This window comes from Aulonocara stuartgranti (genome assembly GCF_965226115.1).
Source record: "Aulonocara stuartgranti genome assembly, chromosome: 13".
In the NCBI taxonomy this organism is placed as follows: domain Eukaryota; kingdom Metazoa; phylum Chordata; class Actinopteri; order Cichliformes; family Cichlidae; genus Aulonocara; species Aulonocara stuartgranti.
This window is the reverse complement of record NC_138949.1, coordinates 25,790,788-25,806,515: the sequence shown is the minus strand read 5'-3', so window position 1 is coordinate 25,806,515 and position 15,728 is coordinate 25,790,788. Positions and strand designations below refer to the sequence as shown.

The window sequence follows — 15,728 nt, the reverse complement described above, 5'->3', positions numbered from 1 at the left end:
ATCACATACAGCTTAATCTGACCTCAGTAAAACCGTTGGATAAAAACTTACCTTTTATAAATGTTTGATAGTATAATTAACATTTGATATTGGTTCACGAAGCAGATAATTTAGGGGGCAAATGTAGGTTTTGCTAGAAATTTGTCCCATGCCACTCTATTCATGCACATCACCAGGCTCCTCATTTTGCATTATAACCCTAGTTGTTTCCTGTTATATCATATATAATATATTTTATATCCGAGTATCACTACACAATTAACATGACCCCCAAAATTGTATTTATTCATTCTTATTGTATTCTAATTTTTGCCTCATAACTTTTGCACTGTCCACTTCCTGCTGTGACAAAACAAATTTCCCACGTGTGGGACTAATAAAGGTTATCTTATCTTATCTTATCTTATCTTAAAAATGTACTTTAAGGATGTCATTGCAATATTTATAGTGAATGTTGGAATAAATGAATGATTCAGATGTAAGTCAGATTTATTTTAATTAGCAAGAGGATTAGTATAGGATATTCATAGTGTGCATATTTTATTTATTTATTTATTTTTAATAACTCGCCATTAGTTATAATATTTTGGAGTGCAGTGTAAACATTCCTAAGTCTAGGTAGCTACTCTGTTCTTTCCGTTTGGCCTTTTTAAAAGGAAAATCTGAATGCAGCATGAAGCATGATGGCTTGAATCTGGTCTTTTTATGTTTCATCATTTGCAGCATTTTTTTTTTCTTTTTTTACGGGCTGTGGCTCAGGAGGTAGAGTGGGTTGTCTACCAATCGGAAGGCTGGTGGCTTAATCTCTGGCTCTAGTCTGCATGCCGAAGTATCCTTGGGCAAGATACTGAACGCTGAATTGCTCCTGACGCATACTGAGTGTGGCTGTTAGATTAAAGTAAAAAAATAAAGTTTCCCCTAAAATGAAGTTTTATTGGTGAAATAGTGAAGTTTCTCAGTGTACAGTTGGATTCATAGCAGTATGTAGTTAGCATTATGGGAATTGTTTATTGTATGCTTTTTTTCTTTTCTTTTTTTTTTAACAAAACTTGAAAATCCAAACGTCTTAGTAAACTGGTTTGTCAAGCAATTGCCAGTCTGTCCCAACCTTCATTGGATTTAATGGCAGTATAACCTGACAGCTTTCCCTCAATGTACTTTTTATTTTTAGCCCTTTCTCAAAAGAAATCATTTTTCATTTAAAATGTTCAAGTTTGTAATCACTTTGTCTTTTGGTTATTTTCTGCCAGTTTTGAATGTGTCTCTGAAGCCCCGCTATATTTTCACCAAAGCCCTTTTGCTGTCATAAATTGTCACCACAGCAGTCCCTAATTTCAGCTGTTTTTGTCTTTCACAGAAATAATTTGCCATCATGTTCCTCACCCTCACCCTTCTGCGAAAAGGTATTCCTGGAAAGCAGTGGATCGGAAAGTATCGACGGCCTCGACAGATTACTTGGCAAATGAAACGCAACACACTGAAGCAGCTGGAGCGCGAAGCTGAGAACGAGTACTGGATCAGCCGGCCGTACATGACCCAGGAACAGGAGCACGGGCATGCAGCAGAACGCAGAGCCCAGAACTGGCTCAAGCTCAAGGAGGCCAGCTTTGCGAATTTTCCTGAACACAAACGCATCACAGATCACCTGAGTCATCTGAGAATCACTAAGAACTGGTCAAGTTAACGTGTGAAGTGACATGCAAAGACTGTGTTTATAGTATAACAATCTAAAACAGTTAATTTGTCCAAAGAAGCCCTGTTTTTGTTTATTATGGCTTATTATTACTGATTTGCTTATTGTCAACTGAGAAGCCACCTTGAAGTGTTCCCAAAAGACCGTTCTCACTCTCTCTGTTCGCAGATGTTTTGGGTTCGGCTGAAAATGTGACTGGCATTCTTCCTTTCGATGTAGCTTTCTTTGGATAAAATTCTCTTCAAAAGCCACGTTTTATCTGTGCGTCCTTAATTAAGAGCTTAACAACAAAATACACTTTTAAGTTCAGCCTCCCCACTGGTTACAAAAGCTCTTTAACTGAATGAGCTGCACAAGTATATTCCATGAGGAAAACTGAGAAATTATATCGATTATCTGGGGCATTTAGGGCGCAATTATGTAACTTTAACAAACAATTGAACACATTTTAATTTGTTGTGACTGTAAAGCCTTTTTGACCCTTTGAAGTTTTATAAGAGTGGGAGGAATATTTTTTTTTAATCTAAAGGAAATGCTTTGGTTCTATTCACTGATCCTTTTAAGGAATTGTTTGTAGGTAATGAGCCTTGTTATTTTATCTACTGCTCTGTAGTCTTGTGATAAGATATGCTTTATGATTCCTGCTATTGCCACAAATCTAAGGCTCTCCAGAGACTCTGGATTATTGGCCCTCATGAAAACTCAGATGCAGCACAACACTGTTGTCTAACAGTGGTTATTGCCATCACATATCAGTAATATTGACAGAACCAATACGTATCTGGAGGAAGAACCTTTTAAGGACATGGAGGAAGGTGTGACCTAAACACAAACTCAAATTACATGCCCTTAAATGGAAACACAGACCTGAGGCAAATTTATCTGTAGTTTACTTTAAGACATCATTCAGTATTTCCAAGCAATAAAGCAGACAATGCATAACACATGCTGTATTGGCCGTGGATATAAGAAATAATTCACTGTATAGTATAAACACTTTTATTAAAATTCTTTTTTTACAATGAGGGTTTAAAGAAGTGTCACAAACAATAGTATGAGATGCTGATATAGTTTGTGTTCTACATAAATCTGTGTTTTAGTTAATTGATAGCACTAAAGAAGATACTGACTGTCAGTGAGAGCACAACCAATCTGCACACACGCAGCATTACACTGTTGTCTGATAACAGTTATTGCTTTTATGTAATAATTCATAATTATATCACCAGACAGGTGGAAAAGCCAGCAGGTGACCTGATTATTATCCTTTTAAGGAAAGACTGGAGTAAGTTGTGACCAAATAAAAAAAAAAGAAAGAAAGAAAAGCAAACACTGACTCGGAAATCATCTGCCCTTAAATGGAGCCATCAGGCTCATGTACCCACCCCAATGAGGGTTTATCGTCAATGACGTCCACATGGTGAGCATAGACACTTTGATTTTGTGTGCATAATGCCTGCAGATGCTACATGAGGGGTTAAAGTGTAACTGGCAATAATATAAGAAGATAATGTGCTCTGGTTGCTCCTGTCTTTCTATCAGTGTGTGCAGGACAGTGAAATAGCAAAACAGCAGGAAGATTCTGCCATTTTCCACCTTTTTAATTGGTGTAGCACAAAACAGCGGTAACCAGAGCTTCTCTGCAGCGCAGGCTGGTTGCTGGTTTCCATAGTAGCCATCCAGTCTGATTTAGACTTGCAACAACAGGCGAGCCCAAACTGTGAGGACAGAAAACCTGAAGCCCTCACCTGCAAACCATTCATGACGTCATTCTTTCCACCTAAACTGTTTTAATTTCGATGGAAATGTCACTGCAGGATTTGTTTTCTTAGCCTGTCTTAGTGTGGCCAACTACGAGTCCGAAATAATTGAGCAAGATTTATGAGGCGATGAAAAAAATGTTCTAGAAAGAGCTCACGGCAGTAAACAAAGAGGAAACCACAAAGTTCAGCATTACTGTTCCTACAAATTAACTGATCAGAATTCTCCTGGGGAGATTTTAGGAAGGTTTTTTCTTAATTTAATAACACCTGCAAACTTATAAGAGAGATTAAACCTCACTGTTTGAGATTTGACTTTTACATCTAAAACCAAAAAAACTGAGGGTCTTTTAAGAAGATTTGCCCTAATTCCCATGGTCTATTGTTGTAGTCTTTGTAAGATTTTGTGTCTATTAATGTATATTTTATGTTAGTTGGGGGGTGGTGTCTGTTTGGAGGTCATTTTCAGTTCTTTGAGGTTATTTTTGAGTCCCTTTGCAGTTGCCTTGGCCTCTGTGTGGATATTTAATTTATTTTCCAAAGAGAAATATGACTTCAAAACGTCTGTCCTAGGGGTTCCATTTCGCCTTTGGCCATCAGAGTTGTGCTTGTTGGGTTCTTTCATTTGCTAATCCCCGCGTGACTTAAACGCTCTTAGTTCCACTACTGCAGTTTGTTGAGAGCAGGAGCCACTGCGAACTTTCAGTGTACGCATAATTATGTCCAGCAGATGGAGCTCCAGGTCCTGTTAGTAACACCAGTCAATAACAGCCGACCCAGAGTCTCTCCTCTCCTCTCCTGGATGATGAGGTGCGTAAGAGGCGCCAACGCACCACACCGGGCTTGGGAGGTAGCTAATGAGCGCACCAGACAGCCAGCCTCTGTCCAAGAAATCCGCTCAGAGCCTGAGACACCATGAAAACAAACTGCAGATTGCGGAGTAACGATTCACCTGCAGACGACTGAGTGAAGCGGCAGGATGGCGGGGGGTCGGAGGGGACTTGTGGCCCCTCAGAATACTTTTTTGGAGAATATTGTCAGACGGTCGAACGGTAAGGATGATGCGATTTAAACATTAAAAATGAACTCTACTTTGTTTTGGAAAGCTAGACATAATAAATGCCTCGACACAGTCAACTAGTCTAATTAACTAAATAACGAGGAGGGCTAATTAATTAAGAATCCTTTATTGAGATTTTTTTAAAGTAACATTTTTGTGATCTTTTTACCAGGAGGGGAAAAACTACTGGGTGTTAAACATTCTGATTAATGTTTCTAGTAGGACTGTCAATATCTCACTCATGTATTTAGAGTAAGCATATTCATCTTTAAAATTATTTCATTTTTTCACTTTCACTTTTTCACTGTGTGCATTACAAGCATTAAATGTACTACTGATTACATAAGACCATTGGAAATGTCCAAGGAAAGACTGTATGGCTCAGAAATGTCTGGCATGATACTTATTTCTACAGTTTTCACATAAATAGATTATCAGTATAATATAGAGAGTGAAAAGTCCTGCTTTTGATAGCATTCACTTTAATTTCCCTTTAAGTTACAGGTCAGTTTGAAATTTAGCTGTTGGGATTTTATTATCAACATCTGAGGCATTATTATTTATTAAACTAAATCTAAAAATGTATCCAAAAGTAGTTGACATTTGTCCAAACATAATCCTAATAGTTATTTTTATCATGTTCACTTTTCTTCATGGAGTCTGGAAAGCCTTGCACCATGTTGTAACTGGTGCTATGAATCAGTTAATAAAGAGGATTTAGGCTTTCTGTTATACCATTTTGAGTTACATTTCACTGAAAGAAAACACACAGACCAGACTTCTCAGGAAAAACATGAACTAAAATTAAGATTCTTTCTTTTTTAAACTTATAGAGACAAGTGGGATTTGTTAAGCCAACTGTTCTGGCTTCAGTAAAAACACAGAAAGTAGCTTTTCTGTGTTTTTTAGATCCAACAGGACGTGACAGCACGGACTGGAGAGTTGACAGCTAGCTGTGACAGAGAACCACCTGCGTTTGTTGCCTCTGTCATGAGACACATTTTGGGAAAATTACTGGATACGTACTATCTTTATGTTTTTGTTTTTGTTTTTTTTTTAAATAGGGGTTCACACATGTGAAACCACCATGTTTCTGTGCATGAACTCTCCGCCTCACTGTCAGTCTGCTCCTGCTGCACATATCTACATTTAAATGTGTTATGACAAACAGGGAGCAGCCTGCTCAGAGACAGTGACAGCATCTCTTCACAGTGAGGCTGGCTTTACAGCGTGATGTCTGGATTCCTAAGCTGTATAATATATTTAAGAAAATCCACCTGTTAAAAACAAAAGCAGATACATATGTTTTTCTTATGACCTTAGGCAGCCCATGATGGATTAGTGAGCGGTAAATCTCTCCCAAGCTTGAAACAAAGGAGCCGAGACTATAATTTGCTGGATGCCACTGAGACAGTGGTGGGTGGGCATTCGCAAACAATGAAATATTCCTTTTATGTACCAGTCATTCATTTTTAAATAGCTAGCTTTGTGCTATATTTTGACGACAGTGTTCGAGACAACTTTTTGATTTTCGTGCCCAGCAGTTCACCACCTACTTTGACTTTTAAATTATGCAGATATCTTCTCTTCTCTCACTATACTTACACTCCCCATTTAATAAACCTGTCAAACATTTTTCTCAGCACTTGTCTTAAAAGGAAACGAACAGTCACAAAGAACAGCACTGATGGCTCAATTACACATGTCAGTAACTTAAAAAGGTACATATTATGCTCATTTCCACCTCTGTATTTTTATTCTGGGATTCCACTAGATTAGCTTTGCATGTCTCAAAGTTTAAAAAACGTCTTCGATATACCTGTTTTATATGTTGCCCCTGAGTTCGTCCTCTTGTCCAAAACAATCCCTAGATTTCTTTACTAAAGTCTATTTTCCTCTGATTGGCTGACATCTCGAAGCCTGCCGAGGGGCAGCACTGAGAGTTCTACGTGCTGCCCCTGTAGAAGACGACTGTATAGAAACATCACATGGAAAAAAACAGACTGAAGCCTGAGATTCTGGCTCATAGAGATTAGAGATCATTGTTTGAAACTTTTTCTCCCAAAATTTGGTTCATAGTAACAACCTGCATACGTCTGTTTACTTGTCTTTTCAAATGACAGTATACTAACAAAAAAATATAAGATAGGCATGGTTGAAGAAACAGCTGAAACAACGTCAGATTACATTGATATTAGTGTTATATTTGATACTGTAATATAAACTTACCTTGTCTTTTGTAGAACATAGTCATGTTAGCTATACAATTTATTTTGTATTTATGTTTTTCTGTAGCAGTGTTGTAGAAGAGTGTATGTAGTCCAGGCATTTTAAGAGCACTGAGCAACACTGATAATGTTACACTATATTTGCAACTCATCCAGTTATGTGCAAATGCAATGCTGGCATTACTTTAGGTGCTTTTACGGTTGGTCCCACATAAAATAGGGTAAAGCACAACAGGTCGCTTTTATTTGTTTCGAGTAAAGGTGCCACAAAAGTGTCCTGGAAACCTCGAAAACTGTTACAATGCATCTCAGAAATTAGTATAATTATAACCAATCAACAAAAACAGAATGCTACCAGTTCAGGCCCAGCTGATGATCAGCTGTTAGAATGATTATTCAGCTGCTGAAACAGCTGCTGTTGTTTATGGTAGTGCACTGTCAGGTTATGCAGTTGCCATTCTGTTACACATTTTCCACATTTTATCGAATTAAACCAAAATGCTTATTTTTAGGACCTCCATCAAGACCTGCAGCACATTTGACTCTAACGACCTTACCACATTTAAAGTCACTTAAATTACCTTTCTTTCCCATTTCGATGTTCAGATTGAGCTTTGTCAGGTCATCTTGACCATGGCTGCATTCCTACATATGTCAAGTTGCTGCCGATTGGCTGATTGGATATTTTTGTTAATGAGCAGTTGAACAAGTGTAGCTACTGAGCGGGGCAATGGGTGTATAAGTGAAGCTGATGTTAGCTGAAGAAAGTTGAATCCATTAGCAGCTAAAGTGGCAAATATTTCTCTCAGAAGTTATTAAAGATGAAATCAAAGCTTAAAAAAATTGATCACAGGGTTATAAATGTGATTAAGTTTGCATGCTTGTTTCTGTTTTTATCTGCACTCATGTGGCCACTAATGTGTTAACTTAATCAGAATAGTTTTTTTTCAGATAGTTGCTTTAAATGTCTATCAGCAGCTATTCAAGTTAAACACAAGCGTGTCTCTGTTTGTTTGACATTCAGTGCATGTTTCTCTCTGTAATCTGTTAACCCTCTTTTCTTTTCAAACATTTCAGTTTGGACACTGTCACATAGGCAGACAGGTACTATGAAGTTTAATTTGGCGTGCTGCTCATATTCCCCCCGTCAGTGTCTCTCTTTTTGTAATGTAACACTTAATGTTCTAGACCAAATGCTGTTAATTTACAAAGCTCAGATCTGAAATGTTTGCTGCAACCCATTAGTGAGTTAACAGATGCCTCCTTTTATGCCTCCTTCCTCCCAGGATCCCAACATTAACATGTGTTCACTGCAAAATAACATGTTGGCATGAAATGTTCTGTGCATCGTCCCCATGCTTTTAGTGATTATTCATGTGTTTTTGTGTTTAGATGTGATATATAAACTGTGTTTTGTGACCCAGTGTTTTGAATTCCTTCCCTCCTGCTCCTTTACCTCAGTGTTGTGACATTGTTATAGTCTATGCCTGTATGTTTAGTTTTTCATCTTAGCTAAAATCACTATGTCCACTACTACATAGTATGTTTTATTTTATTATGTTATCCATAAAAATCACCAAAATCTTCCTTTGTTTTTGATCCCTGTAGAACATTGTGTCATTGTGTGAGCTAGCTTGCAGGCATTATATGCGTAATGTTTTTCCTCATTTTAAATATCAAAATGTGCATATGCACAAGTTATTTCATTTGTCATTTAAATGCAAATGTTATTTGTAAAAGTGACACATATTCATGTTAAAATTTGTCTGAGTTTTTCAAAGTTTCCCAGAAAAACCCACTGCAGTCATTTGCACAATGTAGTACTTTATCTCGGTTTTTTAAAATGTCCCCTAAAATAAAAAAAATAGCAAATCTATCTGTTTATTTAATGTATTACGACATGAGTAACAGCTTGAGTAGGCTAATTATATAACTGCTGACAGGTTGAAAAAAGGATGGAAGCAAGTACGCATGCGAGTCTGGTTATTTAAGCTTATTAACATTTAGCCACAAATACGTTTTGCTCTGAATAATTCAAAATATGCCACATGATAACAAATGTGTTCTATTCTCCATAAAGGGTAGATACAGATATTTACAGTTTTCTATATCTATAAATTAATGGCAAACATAACTACTTTTTCACACACACACACACACACACACACACACACACACACACACACACACACACACACACACACACACATTAAGCAGCCAATTAGGCCTGTTACAAACTCTACATAGGTAAATATAAAAAAGCAATAAAAACCTGTTTTTGCACTGCCAAGAAGCAAGTTAATGAAGCAGATAGTTGGATGCTTTCTGCATAAGCAAAGAGTTTATGTTTGGTTACATTTGTTTACACTTGCCCTGAGTGTTTAATGAGCCGTAGGCGACCGTGGACTCTAATAAAAATCTTTAAACTGCTTTAAGTCACCAATCTTTTTAATGATAGATATTACTAAGATAAACATATGCTTATAAAATAGAAAGAGAGATACAGATATAGATGGATAGTGGTCAATAACTTTTTTACTTTTTCAGTTTAAGATACAGGTCTTTTCCCTTACCCTGTAGTTGAAGTATGTTACACTACAATGCTATTTTTAGGAAATGCTGCGAGTTATTTGCCCTTTTTATTTCCTGTTCACTCTAAAACAGATACCAACTTTGTCCTGGGAAATGCTCAGATAGTGGACTGGCCCATCGTCTACAGCAATGATGGTTTCTGCAAGCTGTCGGGGTATCACAGAGCAGAGGTGATGCAGAAAAGCAGCACCTGCAGGTAGGCAAAAGGGAACTCTATCTATTAATATATTGTACGTTAAAAGCTAAAAACAAGAAACTGTCATACGTATTTAAATTTATTAAGAGAATTTCAAGAACACATCCCAACATAAACATTAGCTTTGTTCATTTTAACAATTATTTGTTAATTACAGAGAAGTAATGAACTAAAAACTAAAAGTTTAACATAGCCTGGCTCTGGGTTGGCAAAACCTAAAACTACATCATGTAAAAGGAGGGCTTAACATGTAATTTGGCTATTTTTCAGCACATAATTGGTAGATTAATTAAGAGCTGTCTTCATTCAAAGACATCATTAGAATGAGTGCCAGGGATGTATAAAGAATATAAAAAACAAAACATAAAACCAGTCGTACAAATACGCCAAGAGAGCAGCTCTACACATTAGATTTACTTCAGACTTGATCTATTTGAATGTTATGGGCTGCTATAAGTGCAGTTAGGTCCAGCAGTCAAACAACTAAACGTGTGCAAATTCCAGGGGTACTTGATACTGTTTGCACTGCTGTGATTTCTTTCTTCTAACGTACAGCTCAAAAAGTTGCACGTAAAAATGTATTCCTTCAGCAGAATGTCTTTTTTTTTTTACACTTACAGTACTGAAAATTCAAAGAATCAGTAAAAAAAATTGGAGCTTACAGACGATTTTAACCCAACACTGAACACGAACCTGGCCTAGAACAAGGTAATGTACTGTATTGTACTGTACTACTGAAAACTTTAAATTTAGACTCAAAATACTTCATTAAGCCCTCAAGCATTTAGTTGTTATGGCACTAACTTTTTTTTACAGCTGTTTCTCGTCAATAAATAAATAAGATTGTTCAGTGACACTTTGAGAACATGTTATGGCCGCTGCTGTCTCGATGAGCTCCTGGCAATGCTAAAATATTCACACTTTATGTTTAATCAAGTTAGTTTAAATTTCTCCATTTAAAAAGAAATGTGTGGAGCCCTCACTTAGATCCTTTGATCACATAGGTATGGTATTACTTTGGGTCCTGTGATTAAAAGATCTATATGGGGTTGGCACTGTTTGATCCGACATCAGACAGTTTAATATGTAGTTCTGTCACAATAGGAGCCATTTTTAGTTATGGATGCAGTTACTGTGAATTCCTTTGTTTTTATGCATTTACACCTTCTACCACCAAGCAGAGCGCGCTGATGTTGTGAGGTGGGAAAGCCTTATTTAAGGAGGATAATGTAATCAGTAGTTGCTTGTGATCCGAGAGATCTGCCTTTAATGAATATTTGGAGTTATTTTAATTGAAATGGAAAATATAGCCTATACTGCAAATAGTCCCTACATGCCACAACTGACTATATGTAGTGTTTTCAGATTGAACTTCTTCGCAAATTTGCTTGTTAATTACCAGAATAAGAGGAACATTCACCCAACATGCAAATGTTTTTTCTGTTATTTTTTTAATGAAATAGCAAGAGGTGCTTCTGGTCAGGTGCAGCGTCTGCAGTAATGGGATTTGTTGTTCAGTACAGTGAAGTTGTACTTGAGGTACATTTACATATTCCAGATCATCTTATCACTTTAATTAAACCTTGATAACCTGAGTAAACACAAAGTGCACACTCTAAATGATATTTTCATTTATTAGGGGGTTAAAAAGCTATCCAAACCTGCCTGTGTGAAAATTTAACTGCTCTTTTAACAACTGGTTGTGCCATTTTTGACAACAAGAACTGCAATCAAGTGTTTGTGACTGGCCGTTTTTCACATTGCTTTGGAGAAATTTTTGCACATTGTTCTTTAGACAATTGTTTTAATTCAGCCACACTGCAGGATTGTCAAGGTGGACTTTCTGGTGTTTTATGGATTATTGTCCTGCTGCATAACTCGAGTGTGCTTGAGCTTCAGAGCATGAACTGATGGCTGGACATTTTTGGCAAATGTGAGGCTCTTTGTTCTTTTTGGTCAGCTTTGGAGCTCTTCCATAGATGCTATTTTTGCCCAGTCTCTTTCTTATTGTTTAATCATGGACACTGATCCTAACTGAGGGTGAGGCCTGCAGTTATTTAGATATTCTGAGTTCTTTTGTGACCTCATGGATGAGTCGTCAGTGTGCTCTTGGAGTAATTTTGGTAGGCTGGTCTCTATGAAGTGTTCTCCAGTTGTGGATAATGGCTCCCACCGTGTTTGCTTCCAGTCCCAAATCCTTAGAGATGGCTTTGTAACCCTTTCCAGACCAAGAGATTACAATGACTTTTATATTGAATTCTTTAAATTCTGGCATGATGTGTTGTGTTTTGAGATCTCTTAGTGTACTTCACTTTTAAGTTTTCTTGATTCAACAGGTCTGCCAGTAATCAGTGCTGGGTGTTGCTAGTGAAACTGAACTTGTAATAATTTGTAAACAAAAAGTGTGACAAACATGCAAAAACCACTACTGCTGTTCCTCCTGCATTATAACCTAAAGGATCACCAGAGTTTATTTATGTTTAATCCGGTAGGAGACATGACCTAACACTCCCAATCATAAATGCCAACTTCAATGACACATTTGTAGGAAAAGTCAGGGGATCAGAACAGATTTCATGGCAATATTGGTGGGATATTTCAGTCTGGGCCAAATTGCTGGGCTTGACATGGGATTGATAATGCTGTCTATAAAGCCGCGTCTCTAGCAGGGCTGAAGAGCCGAGTGATCAGTTTTTGATTTATTTGTCACAAATTCAAACCTAAAAATACAACTATCAGCTTAAACCTAACAATTAAGATATGGATACACAGTTATTAGTGACACTGTGGGGCTAACTTTGCTATGTCAAAGGCCTGGCTTTATACGAGACCCAACTGACAGGAGAATCAATTCTTTTTGCCAGAGCATCTCACCAGAGGAAGTTCAAATTACACAGACCACTCAATTAGATCTGATATGATATTCCCATAGTTAAACACAGTCTAGCAGATTGTTTTGGGTTTTTTTGCACCGCCACAGAGCCGGAAACCAGACACAAATCTGTGATGTAATCAGCTTGTAACAGCTGAAACTGCCTTTGCATCACCGACTATAATGGTAAACCTGTAGATATACATAAACATAAAGGAATAAAAGGTTATTGGAGTGAGTAAATCATTTCAGGACTTGTGTTTGTTGTGCCTACAATAAGGATGCCACTAACCACCATATTAATAGGATCCCAGTGAAACAGTTGGTGCTGCCAAATCTGAAAAACGTGGGAGATTTCATCTGTTGCGGGAGATGGTGTTTGTTACAGCCAGCACTGCGGCTATTACTGATTTAGACCCTCGGGTGCCCAAACATAAGCTGCAGAGCACTCGCCAATACAAATATTGAAGCCAATGTGTAATGGTTTGTTGTGGTTTAATATCAGGTCGGTAAATCAAGTGCAGGCTTCTGTTTGAAAGAGGGAGACAAACAAACTTAAAATCTCCCAAATGTCTTTGATGGAAAGCAGAAAACGAGTGAGGGAGGAAACCTGATAATTAATAAATCACTAATGCGTTATTTCTGCAATAGGTAGTAATGAATTGTAGGAGAACACACTGAGAGATATATTCATCACTAATTACTTAATTATTGTGGTGAAAAGATCATACTGAGCACTTACTATCAAACGGCTCACAAGAGTGAGGATGAGCGTAAAAAGAGGAATCGGTGATTAGTAGTTATCAGTGAACGAATTAATGAAACAAAACATTTCCGTATATAAACTTGCATTTCTCTATTTCTGCATTTTATTGGTTATTCCTGTTTCTTTGTAGCTACACTTCTTCACACGTTTATTCCTGTATTTCTTTGTGGGGATTTCTTAAGTCTAAAGCAGGATCTTGGTGAACTAAACAGAGGCAAATAATTGCTATTAAATATGTATGACAAAAGCCAACTGCTGATCTATTAGCAACACCCAATAGGGGCTGTTTATAGGCCTTATAAAATCACAGGGTAAGCATTTTGTGAGGTAGTCTTGCTGTAGGGAGATGTTAGGAAAGCGGCACACACTAGCATCGCCTCCTTTCTTTGAGATTATTTTTTCGGTTATTATTATTTTATAGTTATCAATATTTAATTTATCCTGAGAGAAGGGATTTGAAACCTTGAGTAGTGGTGGAAATTTTGAAAAATATCATCAACGTTAATACTTTTTTACAGTTTTTTGTGGCACAAACACTATTAGCGTGGGAAAAAGAAGAAGAAGAAGAATAGATTTCCTGGTGCTTTACTGCTTTGTCAGAAGAATCTCTAAAAACGTCTAATTTTATCATGTTAAATGGGGCATTATTCTTACACAAAGAAATACTTTAAAAAGTTACATTAAACACAAATAATTAAGGAAAAAAAAAGGTATTATTAAAAAACAAAAGACTTTCAGGTTGAAACTACAGTTTCTTGTGCCAACCTCTCTTAAATATATATATTTTAACTGGCATTGAAATACATAATTACAATACTCCAGCTGTATAAAAGGCTATTATGACCACAGTAATAAAGTGATTTTCCCATGGCAGTGACTGTGAAAGCAGAAAATTTGATATATCTCAGCCCTCAACATGGTCATAAAGGCTGAATCTGAGCCAAGCAAGAAGCAAAACAAAAACCAGCTATTTCATTAAAACCTGGCAGCGCTGGTGTTACTGCCAGTGTTTAACTGCTTATGGAAGATAACTATACAACACTGTCTTTTTATGCATTGCTGTATGTTAGGAATAGAGTCACTGGCTATATACTCAGCAGCTTACACAGTTCTCATGTTAATAATTCATATATGCTGCATTTCTTTACATGAGTCGATACTCTGGGGGGTTTTTTGCAGTTTTTTTTTAGCTGTGTCCATTGGTTCTCTACTGGAAGATCACTTTCCAGATCAATTTTATTTTTTAATCTGAACCATTTAAAAAAAACAGTCATTTAGGTAGTAGCCACTTTCTCTTCAGACATATTCCGGCACCTTTAATCATCCTGGTGTTTAAGTTATTTTTATTTGATGTAAAAAAATAAAAAAAAATCCTGTGCCTTATTATGAGCTCATAAAACATTCACATTATGGATTTTTAATGTTTTTGAAGATGACTCAAACATAAGATGTATGCTCATTTCTCCAGAGTCTAATAACGAGCTCTTTCAGTTACATCAGTTACATCCTTCTATAAACACACATGATGATGATGATGAAGTGATTTGAGGAATTGCTTTTACATATTCTTCTTTGAAGAATGTCATTCTCCTCCCCGCACAGGGGAAAGACGGGAGGTGTGAGATGAGGACATTCGTCACTGATGTTACATCAAGCGCTGGTCTGAAAAGTCTCTGCAGCATCAGAATTTAGTCTCATTAAATTTAGCCTTCCTTTTGTATTTCATAACAGACTATATTTAGATCACGCTGGAGCAGGCTGCTACTGAGGCTGGCACTAATAAGTAAAGTGAGATGAATGTCTCTGTAGTGTGCTTAAAAGTGTTCGTGGTTGCTTAACCCATCTTCAGGTTTAATTTGCATTTGGCCAATGAGCATCCAGGGCTGCATTTGTCTTTTTATGTTTTCAGGATACATTTATATGAATTTTAACCCACTTGATATTTTACACAGCTTGGTCTGCTTAGTTTAGATATCATTTTTTATAACTGAGGTGAAACTGAGAGGAAATCCTGACCGAGGCATGATTTAAAGGTAAATGCAGTGACACAAAAAGTTGTCAAAGCAGTGCTTGATTTTAAGCCAAAAGAACAAAATATCACAAGGTAATCTAACACTGAAGATATTTTCCCATTCAAACCTTTCTCACCACCCTTTTAGTAAAAGAGAGAAAGCTGCTTCTCTTTTAAGATTTCAAATTGTTATTTCCCTTTGTGTTTTCCAGCTTCATGTATGGGGAGCTCACAGACAAGGACACGACGGAAAAAATGCGACTAACATTTGAGAATTATGAGATGAACTCGTTTGAAATACTGATGTACAAGAAAAACAGTGAGTAGCGACTCTACATGCGAGAAAAGAGAAAACTTCCACAGTCTCCTCATCATGCAAATGTATTCAGAGCCTCTGTAACATACAGCAGAGTTCAAAGGCAGCCAAGAACATTTCTACCTCTAGAAATGTACTAATTGGTTGAGAGCCAGACCAGAGGAGCCTTCCTCAGCAAAATGTGGGGTTGTTTGTTTCCTGTTGCTGGTGTAACATGCAAAGTTTTGAAAGGCC

At 37.0% G+C, this 15,728-nt stretch overlaps 2 protein-coding genes across 5 annotated transcripts in view; both read left to right on the top strand.

Annotated features, from left to right (window-relative positions):
- Positions 1-1,372: 1,372 nt before the first annotated feature.
- On the top strand, positions 1,373-1,684 carry mrpl57 (mitochondrial ribosomal protein L57; the record flags this gene model as incomplete). Its single annotated transcript, XM_082557945.1, has 1 exon — positions 1,373-1,684. The coding sequence occupies one exon, from the start codon at positions 1,373-1,375 to the stop codon at positions 1,682-1,684; it is 312 nt and encodes a 103-aa protein (XP_082414071.1).
- A 2,587-nt stretch (positions 1,685-4,271) lies between these two features.
- Positions 4,272-15,728, top strand: part of kcnh1a (potassium voltage-gated channel, subfamily H (eag-related), member 1a) — a 62,565-nt gene continuing 51,108 nt past the window's right edge. For 2 of the 4 annotated variants that reach the window (XM_082558025.1, XM_082558024.1), the window contains exons 1-4: positions 4,272-4,505; positions 7,819-7,845; positions 9,406-9,529; positions 15,391-15,497. In XM_082558025.1, the coding sequence (XP_082414151.1) occupies positions 4,433-4,505; positions 7,819-7,845; positions 9,406-9,529; positions 15,391-15,497 (331 nt within the window). In that variant the 5' untranslated portion in view covers positions 4,272-4,432. The remainder of the gene's footprint in view (positions 4,506-7,818; positions 7,846-9,405; positions 9,530-15,390; positions 15,498-15,728) is intronic. The other 2 variants (XM_082558027.1, XM_082558026.1) reach the window with 1 other exon arrangement.